The 13,195-nt window shown below is 47.4% G+C and overlaps 2 protein-coding genes across 3 annotated transcripts in view; both read left to right on the top strand.

Annotated features, from left to right (window-relative positions):
- DAAM1 (dishevelled associated activator of morphogenesis 1) overlaps positions 1-13,195 on the top strand; it is a 186,405-nt gene that overhangs the window by 154,802 nt on the left and 18,408 nt on the right. Inside the window, exons 16-17 of one of the 2 annotated variants that reach the window (XM_081909810.1) lie at positions 1,338-1,367; positions 5,048-5,151. In XM_081909810.1, the coding sequence (XP_081765936.1) occupies positions 1,338-1,367; positions 5,048-5,151 (134 nt within the window). The remainder of the gene's footprint in view (positions 1-1,337; positions 1,368-5,047; positions 5,152-13,195) is intronic. The other variant, XM_081909811.1, reaches the window with a different exon arrangement.
- The window catches only part of JKAMP (JNK1/MAPK8 associated membrane protein), a 93,302-nt gene that overhangs the window by 33,285 nt on the left and 46,822 nt on the right, over positions 1-13,195 (top strand). The window lies entirely within an intron of this gene.

Here is a 13,195-nt window from a genome sequence, read left to right on the forward strand (position 1 = left end):
AGGACCAATCAGACTGCTGCATTCTGAATCCTATTGTTCTAGGACCAATCAGACTGCTGCATTCTGGATCCTATTCAACTCAGTACATAACAGTTTCCTTTCCTTTCAAATACTCTGAAAGCGCAGTGAGGGGGCAGTGTTCGTGCCTTAACCATTGCCTGCATTCTGAAAACCTCTGCCACTTCCTTTCCCATACCAACCTCGTGACCTGGCTCTAGTCAACGGGCTCCAGGTCACTGAGGAGAATGCAGAGCGCCTCCTAAAGATGGCAAACCTCCCGTCTGGCCACAGGGCGGGGGGCGTTGGTAGCCAAGCAAAAAGGGGGCCAGGTGATCTGTGATGTGTGTCAACTCTGGTCCCCCTGCGCTCTGCACCAAAGGAGAACGTGCTCCTCCTCTCAGAATCCTCAGGGACACAGGAGCAGGGGATTCTGGGAGCCACTCTCATTCAGGCCACGGCAAAATTGGATGCGGCTTGCAGCCTTGGCAGGCTCCGCCTGAAGTAAGATGTACCACCGAGTCCCAAGGGGCAGCAGAGGGGACCGTGGCCTAAGGGTCCCACATGGTGGTTCCAGCACGTAGCTACTCGATAGAGTCGGTTGCCTTTTGCAGCGGTGGCAGCTGCCAACTTTTACGACAGCTTTTGCAGGGGATTAGGCAGATGAAGCCACTGGCCATGATGGCTGCGTGCTACTTCCGTGGCGCTTCTACATGATGCTCGCCGTTCTGGTATCGCTGCAGGCAGCAGCAACCTCCCTGCCCTCGTAGCGTAAGAACCAACCCAGCATCCAGCGCGAACACTGTGAAATAATATCCGCAGCCACCTTGGGCCATCTCTCTTGGCGTTGACAAGCCCCCGGGGGGTGGAATAATTGCTTGTTCACTTTCATGTGCGGGGTCCATTCTCCACCTTGCGTTGGCGCAAATATGCATGACCGGCGAATTGAAACGGCGTCTTCCTAACAAGCAGCCTTGCCTTGCCTTGCCTGTTGCCTGTCTCTGCCTCTGCATGCCTGTCTGATTTGGTGCCCCCCTTCTGCTAATCTCCGTTTACTTTGCCATGTCTCCTGGTCTGCATTATCGGGACCGCAGCTGGTCTATCCAGAGAGCTGTGGGAGCTTGTTGGCTTCTTGTTTCGTTTTGCAAAGGGGGAGGGGGTTGAGAAGAAGAGGGTGAAGAAGAGCACCGCTGAATTATATAAATATACCCTTTCCCAGCTGTACTGTTGACTCTTCTCTCTTGTTTTGTGGTTGTTCCTTTTGTTTCTTTATTTTTTGCTGTGACCACTGAACTGCTCGCTTTTTTCCCGCCTATCCCATGCTTCTGCTCTGGCTGTAGGACTTCTTTGTGAACAATAACTCCAGACAGGTAAGTGTGCTTCTGGGGCCCCCCGCCCCCCAAAAAACCCTCCACCTTCCATTGAACGACTGAGTTCCGATGAAGTCCCTTGAGCGATAAAACGCTGGGCTCCCAAATTTTATTGGTTTCATTTCAAAGGGACAGAAGCTTAGGTGGGGTTGGTGGGCTCTGGTGCTTTGAAGTAAAAAAAAAACCCTACACCCTGTTTGCAAGGAGGTTGTTAATGTAGCCTTAGGTGTATTTTAAATTCGTTAAAATAACTTCCTCGTCTCAGAGCAGCAGTAGCTGGAGTGGAATGGATCTGTCTATTTTTCAGCAGATCCAGCGCAGCTGAATTTGGGCTTTTCCTTCACGGTCAGTAGTTGTTGGCAGAGCAGCTAAATCATGTGCAATACCGACTCATTTCTTGAAATTAAATGTCCGAACACTTGTTAAAACATTCAGAATATTTTACTTGCAGAACATACAGCTGACGAAGAATACATGCAAAGTATTTGAATTCACGTGCTTATCGAAGCATGGGTCTAGTTTTTCTTAGCTGAAGTTTACAGCTTCTTCCTTAAACTTTCGAACAAACTGTGTCTTTCTCTCTTTCCACTCATGACCCAGCCAGGCCATGCAGATCCTTCGGAGAGGTCTCCACTTTCTCCTTCCCCGTACTTCTTTCTGTCACATGCATTCACACAGAAACATTAGCACGCCTCTCCTCAATTGCTCTGAGAGAGAGGGGACTCAGCTATACAGGTGCAAATATAACGTTTTAAGTGCGCTCTAAGTGCATTATACAAATGTGGCACTAGATGGCACCGATGAGCTAATGGCAAATTCCATATATATTTTACAACTTCTTTTTTTAAAAAAGCATTTTCGCAGTGTTTTTTATAGCTGTGTAGATTCAGCCACAGTTATCTAACACTGTCTCTTCCTCAGTGTCCATGGAGATGCGGCCATTGCAGTCAAGTCACTTACATACAAAAAACAAAATCGAGACTGTAATAAGATACCTCCCATGCTACCAGATTTAACGAATTGCATTAGGGTTACTGGGGAGCATTCCAGAATTAAACACAATACAGTGGTACCTCTGGTTAAGTACTTAATTCGTTCCGGAGGTCTGTTCTTAACCTGAAACTGTTCTTAACCTGAAGCACCACTTTAGCTAATGGGGCCTCCTGCTGCCGCCGCACTGCCAAAGCACGATTTCTGTTCTTATCCTGAAGCAAAGTTCTTAACCTGAAGCACTATTTCTGGGTTTGCGGAGTATGCAACCTGAAGCGAATGTAACCTGAAGCATATGTAACCTGAGGTACCACTGTAATGCATTTAAGCATTCCCAGGTTCAGTAAATTACCGTATTTTTTGCTCTATAAGACTCACTTTTTCCCTCCTAAAAAGTAAGGGGAAATGTGTGTGCGTCTTATGGAGCGAATGCAGGCTGCACAGCTATCCCAGAAGCCATAACAGCAAGAGGGATTGCTGCTTTCACTGCGCAGAGATCCCTCTTGCTGTTCTGGCTTCTGGGATTCAGAATATTTTTTTTCTTGTTTTCCTCCTCCAAAAACTAGGTGCGTCTTGTGGTCTGGTGCGTCTTATAGAGCGAAAAATACTGTAAATGACTGTGCTTAACAGCAGTGATTTATTCCTTGGCTCTCTAATCCTTACATGTGTGTTTCACACTCGGCCTGTGCTGTGTCTTGTTGCAGAGAGGTCGCAGGTCACTCAAGCACTGGACATTGTGTGCATATGTGTTGGTAGAATGAATCTCTCTCTATTTTATGTTACTAGTTTGTATTTATGTGCCAGGTTACTGGACTTCCCTTCATCTTGTGCAGCAATCCCAGGGCATTTTCCCATATTTGCGCATTTCGGGGTATAACATCCAAGGTTCAAGACACCTGTTGTCATTTCAACGAGCCACTGATGTCTCAGAGAGCCCCTTGTGTACTTCCCAAACCAATCTCACATTTGCATTGCTCAGCTTTTGGGACTGTGGGTGAAAAATCCTAAATGTTTCTGCCTGCAGCCCAATGTTTTGTTGGTTGTCTTTTGAATTGAAGCTTCTTTCCCTACCCTAAGTCCTCTAGGTCTGTCCCCAAAGTCTTCCATGGTAGGGTACCATTGCTGGGACAAGCGCGAAAATAGAGCACATTCTTGGCAGCAAGAAATCCCAGGTTTAATCCCTGGGACCTCCAGGTACGGCTGGGAAAGACCACCCCCAGGGACCTAGAATCATAGAATTGCAGAGTTGGAAGGGACCCCTAAGGGTCATCTAGTCCAGCCCCCTGCTGCTAGTCAGAGTAGACTATATTGGAGGAGAAGGAGGAGTGTTATCGATGGCAATGATTCAGTTTATATCCCACCCTTCCTCCCAGAGGAGTCTGGGGCAGCAAGCACATCAAAAACAAGATAGATAAATAGATATTTCTCTTAGTGATTTCAGGAAGTGCTTTCCAGCCATCAAATTCAGTTTTTAGATTCCTTCCAAAAGTCAATAAGGAGGGAGACAGGGAGAACACACCAGGGAGGGCATTCCACAAATGGGGAGCCATCCCTGAAAAGGCTCTGACAAGTGGGGGGTCAACACCAAGTAGGCAGCCCCCAGTAATGGCACAACCACCAATACTTCACCTGCTGACTGTGGGATCCAAGCTGGTTGGTGTTAGCTGAGGTGCTATTTTAGGTTCCAGTGCTCTGACTTTGTATAAAATAGGTTTGTATGCGATTGTTCCCTTTTGAACAAGAAGCGTCTGTATATTGAATCGGGATATTGCTCTTCCTAGGCCAGTATTGTCTACTCTGGCTGGCAGCATCTCTCCATAGTCTCAGGCAGGAATCTTTCCAATCCCTGGCGATGCCAGGCAGGAATCTTTCCAATCCCTGGCGATGCCAAGGATTTGAACCTCTGGCACTGACCTGGGGCTGTAAGGTAAAAGGTAAATGACCCCTGGACGCTTAAGTCCAGTCAAAGGCGACTATGGGGTTGCGGCACTCATCTTGCTTTCAGGCGAAGGGAGCCGGCATTTGTCCACAGACGGTTTGCTGTGTCATGTGGCCAGCAGGACTAAACCGCTTTTGGCACAAAGGAACACTGTGACGGAAACCAGAGTGCACGGAAACGCTGTTCACTTTCCCACTGCAGTAGTACCTAATTATATACTCACACTGGTATGCTTTCGAACTGTTAGGTTGGACAGAGCAATGGGAGCTCACCCCGTTGCGGGGATTCGAACCGCCGACCTTCTGTTCGGCAAGCCCAAGAGGCTCAGTGATTTAGACCACAGTGCCACCCCTTCAAAAAACGAAACGGGGCTTTGAAACTCCTGAACGGAGCTCTGCAGTCTTCCCAGCTGCTAGGCAAACAGTTCCAAATAGAATATCGTAATTTGTGCGCGCGAGGAAAGCCTTTACATGATCCCCACTGTCCGCACACTTGCGGGTTCTTAAATCTTTCCATCTGGATAAATATTTATACACTTGTAACCAATAGCTCCCCCCTCCCTTTCTTTTCCCAAAAGAACATTCCGGTTTATGAAACAGCTGATTGTATTTCAGTTGCAGGCTCCGGGTTTTTCTCGTCTGCCGTGGTAAAGGTTCTTGATTGATGTTCGGGATGCTGGCATGCGCCGGAAGTTCTGAAACGTCGATGTGCGCATCTGCTTATTAATGGATTCTTTTCATGCTCCCTGCAGAAAGAAGATGCTTTGGACGACACCCTCAGTTCGCGGCATAAAGTCAAGGAGCTTTCGGTTATAGACGGGCGGAGGGCTCAGAACTGCAATATTCTTCTCTCCAGGTACCTCTCCCATTCTTTTCCCTTTGGAACCTCCCTGCCTTAGGTTGGAGCGAATCTTGCAACTATCTCAGCTGAATGGTTTTCTGTAGCTGGAACTGTAATTGCGTAAAACAATACAGCAATTGCTCACTAACCGCAACAGTAATTTGTTTTAGCGCATGGACAGTGCAATAGCTCCTTTGAGTCCAAAGGGGGAAATTTGACCAATCTCGTTCCAAATTTTGGAGCAATCCAATCAGGTTTTCTCTGATCTGCTGGTTTTCAGCTGGTGGGTTGCAGCAGAAGCACTACTACCATAGAAAAAGATTATTATTATTTTTAAAAAAGGAATGAGTCCCCAAATGCATGTTTGGGTTAAAGTTTATTCTCTGAAATGGTTGAAGACTATTGCATCTGATCCACCCAGGTGCTGGATGCTTCTGTACAGATAGCTCAGTTGGTAGAGCCCGAGACTCTTAACCTTGGGGCTGTGGGTTCGAGACCCACGTTGGACAAAAAGGTTCCTTCTTTTCAGGGGGTTGGACTTCCAACACCAGAATGCTATGATTTTCTGTTGCAGGGCAACTGCAGCAATTGCAAAGCTGTTTGCAGCATGTTATTCATCATGGTCATGCCACTGAAAAAATAATTTTGTTTATGGATCTCTTTCCATGAGACATCCTAAAGTGATTTACAGTGTTATTTAAAAAAAAAATACAATCAGTGAGCTGTTTGAAACAGGTATAGCAATTGCATATATCAGGGGTTCCTAAGGTGGAGTCTGTAGACAGCCGGTCATCTGCGAGGTCTGTGGCATGTCTGCAAAATTGCAATGAAAAGCCATACAGCGTCTAGCAAAGCACATTACGACGGACAGAACAATTATTAAGTGGTCCCCCAAGACTCTCAGCTCTTTTCAAGGGGTCTGTAGGTGGAGTAGAGAGATGGGGAGCTATTAGCGTATATATTTTTTTTTTAAAAAAAACTACCCAGAGAGCGAGAGAGAGAGAGAGATTGAAACAACAGCAGACACAAAATAAATTCAAATCCAATGGAGGTACCAGTTTGGATGAAGATCTCCACTTAAAAATCTTGTTGAAAGAAGAATGCCTTTGAAGGACATATCCCTGCAAACACAATACAACTATAGAAAATAATGCCAGATGTACATTCCCTGTCTCATTGCTAATAATAACCACACATGTACATCATTTCAGTTTATCTTATGATAAGCTGAATCACCTGAATTGCTGATTGCTGGCAAGTGGGGAAAGTGCTCTGTGTTCGAATCATGTTCGAAGGTTTCCCAATGGCATCTGGTCGGCCACTTTGAGGGCAGGAAGCAGGACAAGACGGGCCATTGGCCTGAAACAGGCTCATCTTACGTACTTCCATCTGTACCTCTCCTGCAATTGCCTTGATACATTACACAGAGTCACACCATCGGTCCTTTCAACTTAATGGTGTCGACACTGGCTGGCAGCAGCTCTCTGGGGATTCAGGCAGGAGGTCTTTCCCAAGTACCATATTTTTCACCCTATAGGGCACACCGGCCCATAGGGCGACCTAGTTTTGGGGGGGAATAAAGGGGGGGAATTATTTTCCCCCCCCCAGGCACAGGGCTGGGGCGGGGGAAGCCCCAGAACAGGCTGCTATCCGCCGGGCTTCCCAGGCTTGCAGATATCTGCCCGAAGCCCGGGGTGCGCTACTCAGCGCGCCCCAGGCTTTGGGATGCAGGCTGCTATCCGCAAGCCTAGGAAGCACGGCTGGAGCTTGTGGATAGCTTCCTGAAGCCTGGAGAGCGAGAGGGGTCGGTGCGCACTCTCGCTCTCCAGGCTTCAGCGAAAGCCTGCATTCGCCCCATAGGACGCACACACATTTTTGGAGGGGGAAAAGTGCGTCCTATAGAGCTAAAAAAACGGTATTTGGAGATGCCAGGGGTTGAAATTGGGACCTTCTCCGTATAAAGCAGATACTCTACCATCCAACTACCAAATGAATTCTCGTTTAACTCCGGTAACCTACCTTTATAGCCAGTGCTTTGGGGTTAGGTCTGCAGCTTCGTGGTTATAAATTGCCTCTTGGGACAGACACAAAAAGCACATGACGGAGAAGAGTTTGGATTTGATATCCTGCTTTATCACTCCCCTAAGGAGTCTCAAAGCGGCTAACAATCTCCTTTTCCCTTCTTCCCCCACAACAAACACTCTGTGAGGTGAGTGGGGCTGAGAGACTTCAGAGAAGTGTGACTGGCCCAAGGTCACCCAGCAGCTGCATGTGGAGGAGCGGGGAAGCGAACCCAGTTCACCAGATTACGAATCCACAGCTCTTAACCACTACACCACACTGGCTCTCACGAGTGGCATAGTCATCGTCACAAACTTTATTATACTAGCCAAAGGCCATGGCGTCATCCAACAACAGTCACTACATATGCAATAAAACCACCGTCCCAATTGGGTTTTTGCTAACTGGTCTGCTAAAATTCTTCACTACATAGGATAAGAGGTAATTCTCACATAAAATACACAAGTTTAATCTCTTAGGTAAAGGTAAAGGGACCCCTGACTGTTAGGTCCAGTCGTGACCGACTCTGGGGTTGCGGCGCTCATCTCGCTTTACTGGCCGAGGGAGCCGGCGTACAGCTTCTGGGTCATGTGGCCAGCATGACTAAGTCGCTTCTGGCGAACCAGAGCAGCACACGGAAACGCTGTTTACCTTCCCGCTGGAGTGGTACCTATTTATCTACTTGCACTTTGATGTGCTGTCGAACTACTAGGTTGGCAGTGAGTAGCATAGCATAGCAGACTAAGGTTACCAGAACATCCCCGTTTCCTGGGGACAGTCCCCGGATGTACAAATTAGTCCCCTGACAAAATCCATCTATTTAATGTTGTTGTTTAGTCATTTCGTTGTGTCCGACTCTTCGTGACCCCTTGGACCAGAGCACACCAAGCACTCCTGTCTTCCACTGCCTCCCGCAGTTTGGTCAAACTCATGCTGGTAGCTTCGACAACGCAGTTTGGTCAAACTCATGCTGGTAGCTTCGACAACGCTGTCTAACCATCTCGTCCTCTGTCGTCCCCTTCTCCTTGTGCCCTCCATCTTTCCCAACATCAGGGTCTTTTCCAGGGAGTCTTCTCTTCTCATGAGGTGGCCAAAGTATTGGAGTCTCAGCTTCACGATCTGTCCTTCCTATCTATTTAATAGGAAGTTGAAAAATGTCCCCAGATCCATTGAAAAAAAATCTGGTCACCTTATAGTAGACAGGGGGCTGGGTCCATTTCCCTCAGTTTTGAAGCTAACTGGGTGGTCCTACGCCATTGGCGTCCTCTAAGCCTGGCTGCCTGGGTGGGGGGTTGTCCTTGAGGATGACCTTGGCCTCTGGATGCTCTTGCAGTCAACAAAACAATCCTGCAGTTCTTTGCTTAGGAGGCTGTGAGCCACATTTCGCAGCTTTCGGATTCCAGTGCCATTATTTTCTGCATTTCTCCTCGCACCATGGAGCTGACGGAGGACCTCTGCATGCAAGCAGGCTCCTTATTTATCCTAGACATTCGTAAAGCAAACCAGATATTGTCTGGCATTCAGCAAAGAGAGAGGTTCTGTCTTGCGAGATATTTTATCTCTCTCGCTCTGGGGAAAATGATTGCACGGTGAGGTCATGTTAGATTTCGTCTCGTGCAGGCGAGTACTTTTGCCGTTCCGATTTTCTCCCAGTGCCCCCTTCCTGCAAGCGCCGCATGGCCATCTAATGGCTTCTGCGACCGGGGGCTTAAATTGTGCTGGACCGGGCTAGATATACCTGTTCCTTGCATCCAGGACAGGTGTGCTTCTGTAAGCATCCCTGCCTGTTAGGTTTCATTAGGAGGCCAGAGGGGGAACTGATATACAAACATAGGAAGTTACCTTGTGGTCCCTCTAACTCAGTGCTGCCTGCAGTGACTGGTAGCAGCAGGTTTTCAGGTAAAGGTCTCTTCCAGTCGTACCTGGCAATGCTGAGGATTGAACCCCACGGTCCTTCCGCTTGCAAGGCAGAGGCTCTGCCACTGAGCTATGAAATGGAGAATCTGTCACCATTTCATCTTCAGTCTGTGCCTAGCAGACTCCCCCTCTCCATCTTTCTCTCTTGCATGCTAAATCATTCCCTCCCACTGCTCCAAAGCTGCCATGCAGAATCATAGAACTGTCGACTTGGAATGGACCGGAGAATCATTTAGTCCAGTGTTTCCCAAACTTGGGTCTCCTGCTGCTTTTGAACTACAGTTCCCAATGTACTCTTTTTCTGAATTTTATTTATATTCTTTTCATTATTAATAATATAATAAATTTTATTTATTTATATCCCTCCCTCCCCAGCCGAAGCTGGGCTCAGGGCGGCTAACAACAATCAAAATAATCCAACATTCTAAAAACATTCATTATAAAATTAATTAAAATCAAATTGATGGCAACCATTAAGCAAAAATCTGTGCAGATTGCCAGAGGAGGGGGTCAGGCTGCACACTGACCAAAGGTCTGGTGGAACAGCTCTGTCTTGCAGGCCCTGCGGAAAGATGTCAGGTCCCGCAGGGCCCTAGTCTCTTGTGACAGAGCGTTCCACCAGATTGGAGCCGCGGCCGAGAAAGCCCTGGCTCTAGTTGAGGCCAGCCTAACCTCTCTGTGGCCTGGGATCTTCAGGATGTTTTTATTTGCAGACCGTAAACTGCAATTTCCAAAAGCACAGTCACATTAAAATCAACATTTCCCCTCATTAATAAGGTAAAGGGACCCCTGACCATTAGGCCCAGTCTGGGGTTGCGGCACTCATCTCGCTTTACTGGCCGAGGGAGCCGGCGTACAGCTTCCGGGTCATGTGGCCAGCATGACTAAGCTGCTTCTGGGGAACCAGAGCAGTGCACAGAAACGCCGTTTACCTTCCCGCCAGAGCAGTACCTATTTATCTACTTACACTTTGACGTGCTTTCGAACTGCTAGGTTGGCAGGAGCTGGCAACGAGCAACGGGAGCTCACCCCCTCATGGGAATTCGAACCGCTGACCTTCTAATCGACAAGTCCTAGGCTCTGTGGTTTAACCCACAGCGCCACCCACATCCCTCATTCATATCTTACTTTATAATAAAACATCCATTTGCATCCTCCCTTCTTCCCCTTCCCTGGTTCCTTTGATTTTCCCACCATTCCTGCATATTCTTATATATGCATTTAGTTCTCTTTTCCCTTTATTCTTCCTTTATTTTGTATTACGCTGTTACTGAATTTACCTTAATCCTGCTAACGTTTTCACCAGATTACAATTATTTGCCAAGTAATCCACAAAGTTTTTCCATTCCTCTTTCCATTCCATACAGTGGTACCTCTGGATACGCACACCTCTGGTTGCGTATCCTTCAGGGTGCGAACGTGGCAAACCCAGAAGTATTTTTCTGGGTTTTGCCGCATGCGCAGAAGCCCTCTACTGAACCCAGGACCTTCTGCATGCAAAACAGCTGCTCTCCCATTGAGCTGCGGCCCCTTCCCCCAAAATCCCCATTTGTACAGTAGGTGCCATCCAGGTCAGTTCACATCCACAGCCCTTTGCCTAAGAAGGAATTTAAGATGATAGTCCTCATGTTTCGGAACAAAGGGCTGATCGAAATGGAAACACAGGAAGTACCTTTAGCCAGAGTCAGTCCATTGGTCCATCAAGCTTAGTATTACCAACACTGGCTGGCAGCAGATCTCCAGGGTTTCAAACAGTGGGCATTCCCAGGAGATGCACGGGATTAAATCCATCACCTTCTGCAAGCCAGGCAAGTTCTCTACCACTGAGCCTTCCCCAGTGAAGTAAATTTCTGTTCCATCTCCCCGGTGCCCAGGGCATGGCAGCACCCCACGACCCATAAAAACAGATTCTGGAGAAGCCCGAAGCAGGGCAGAAGAAGCCATGCCAGGCTCAGGAACTGCCCGGTTCCCTGGAGCCTGACACAACCTTCACCATGTCTCCACTGCTGATCGTCCGTTTAGGAGTCCAGGCACTTTCTACTTCCTCCTCCTTATTTTTAAAAATCTCATTCGATGTATGATTCTTTCCACACCCCTGGACTGAATCCCCCCCCCAAAAAAATTAAGCTGCCCGTGCAACTCTGATTTCTTGGGTTTGCTAACACGTTTCTGCCTTGGTGTTGCTCCTCTACAAGCAGCTAAAAGGAGCCTGGATGAGGCCAAAGGGGGAAGACTGTCCCCTATGGGAAGCCCCTGCGCGTTTGTTTTTCACCCCCTTTTCCCAAGCTGCCACATCCCATTGACAAAGTTCGGGGCTTAAATCCTTGCGGCGGCCGACACCGTGACCCAGTTCCACCCGCTGCCCGTCTGCGCCCAGCAGCTGTTGCCAACAAAAGATAATTATTGTGTGTTTGGGCTGGGGGGCTTCCTCCTCCCTCCCTCCCTCCCTCCCTCAGTTATCAGCTTAAAGCTTTTTTTGGCTGGCCTCTTTCCCATGATATTGTCGGAGCTGAGGCTGTTCTATTTTGGCACTGGGAGACGTCTCCTTCCCCCACCGGCGTTCAAAGAGCCTCTAAGGGCACTTTCGTACAGAGGTTTTCTGTTTTCCTGGATGCACAGGGCTGGTTTTGAGCCTATCCTGTACCTCAAAAGCCCCAGAAAGGTCTTGCTGATTCCTTTTGCTGGTCCACACAGTGGACAGGCACCACAAGTCCCCACACCCAGGAGAGATATACAAAACCTCTTCAGAAATGTGCAGTTCCATCATTGTTATCAAATCAAATTCCTATCCTACCCCTTCCCCTAATGTTGTGCCCCTTCCCCTAAAGCAGTGTTTCCGAAACTTGGGTCTCCAGCTGTTTTTATACTACAACTCCCATCTTCCCTAGCTAGCAGGACCAGTGGTCAGGGATGATGGGAATTATAGTCCAAAAACAGCTGGAGACCCAAGTTTCGGAAACCTTGCCCTACAGCTTCCGGTATTCCAGCAAACTTCTTATTCTTGTCATCACTTAGCATGCAAATATTCCTTCCTTTGTCTCCTTTTTTCCTTCCCCCTTTCCCTCTCGACTGCCTTTTCATGCTGGGATCGTAAGGAGGGTTCAATGAGACAAAAAATAAAACTGGGGGGAGGAAAGGTAAAGGTAAAGGACCCCTGACAATTAAGTCCAGTCGCGAACAACTCTGGGGTTGCGCGCTCATCTCGCATTACTGGCCGAGGGAGCTGACGTTTGTCTGCAGACAGTTTTTCCGGGACATGTGGCCAGCATGACTAAGCCGCTTCTGGCAAACCAGAGCAGTGCACGGAAACACCGTTTACCTTCCCGCCTGAGCAGTACCTATTTATCTACTTGAACTTGACGTGCTTTCGAACTGCTAAGTTGGCAGGAGCAGGGACCGAGCAACGGGAGCTTACTCCATTGCGGGGATTCAAATCGCCGACCTTCCGATCAGCAAGCCCAAGAGACTCAGTGGTTTAGACCACAGTGCCACCCGCGTCCCTTCTAAAACCGGAAAAAGTGCATCCTTTAAAAAAGAGATTCCCCTCTCCCCCAATTTACCCTAAAAATATGTACAAAATAACATAACCATACAAACAATATGGGAGCCATGCATAGAGCATATGCCTTATAAAAACATAGAGATGCAGTTACATATAGTAAAGGGTTTTTGTTGTAAAAAAAGATTAACATTCTTTTAAAGGTGTCTGTGGGAGGGGGGTTATTGGTATGCTTTGCTTTTGCCATTATTAGGCATTTTGTGTTCTCATTTTGTGTTTTTGTGTTGTCAAGCGACATGTGATCTCCTGATGAAGGGCAGTATACAAAATTTATTATTATTATTATTATTATTATTATTATTATTATTATTATTATTATTAGAGTTTATATACCGCCCTATACCCAGAGGTCTGTTAACAATAGTAACAGAAATGATGATGATGATGATGATGATGATGATGTTTCCACTCTGGGCAACTTTGAACATATATAAGAACAAAATAAAGCATTAAATATTTAAAACTTGCCTATACAGGGCTGCCTTCATGTGCTTTCTAAAGGTTCTGTAGTTACTCATCTCC

This window comes from Podarcis melisellensis (assembly GCF_964234715.1).
Source record: "Podarcis melisellensis genome assembly, chromosome: 1".
NCBI classification, from domain to species: domain Eukaryota; kingdom Metazoa; phylum Chordata; class Lepidosauria; order Squamata; family Lacertidae; genus Podarcis; species Podarcis melisellensis.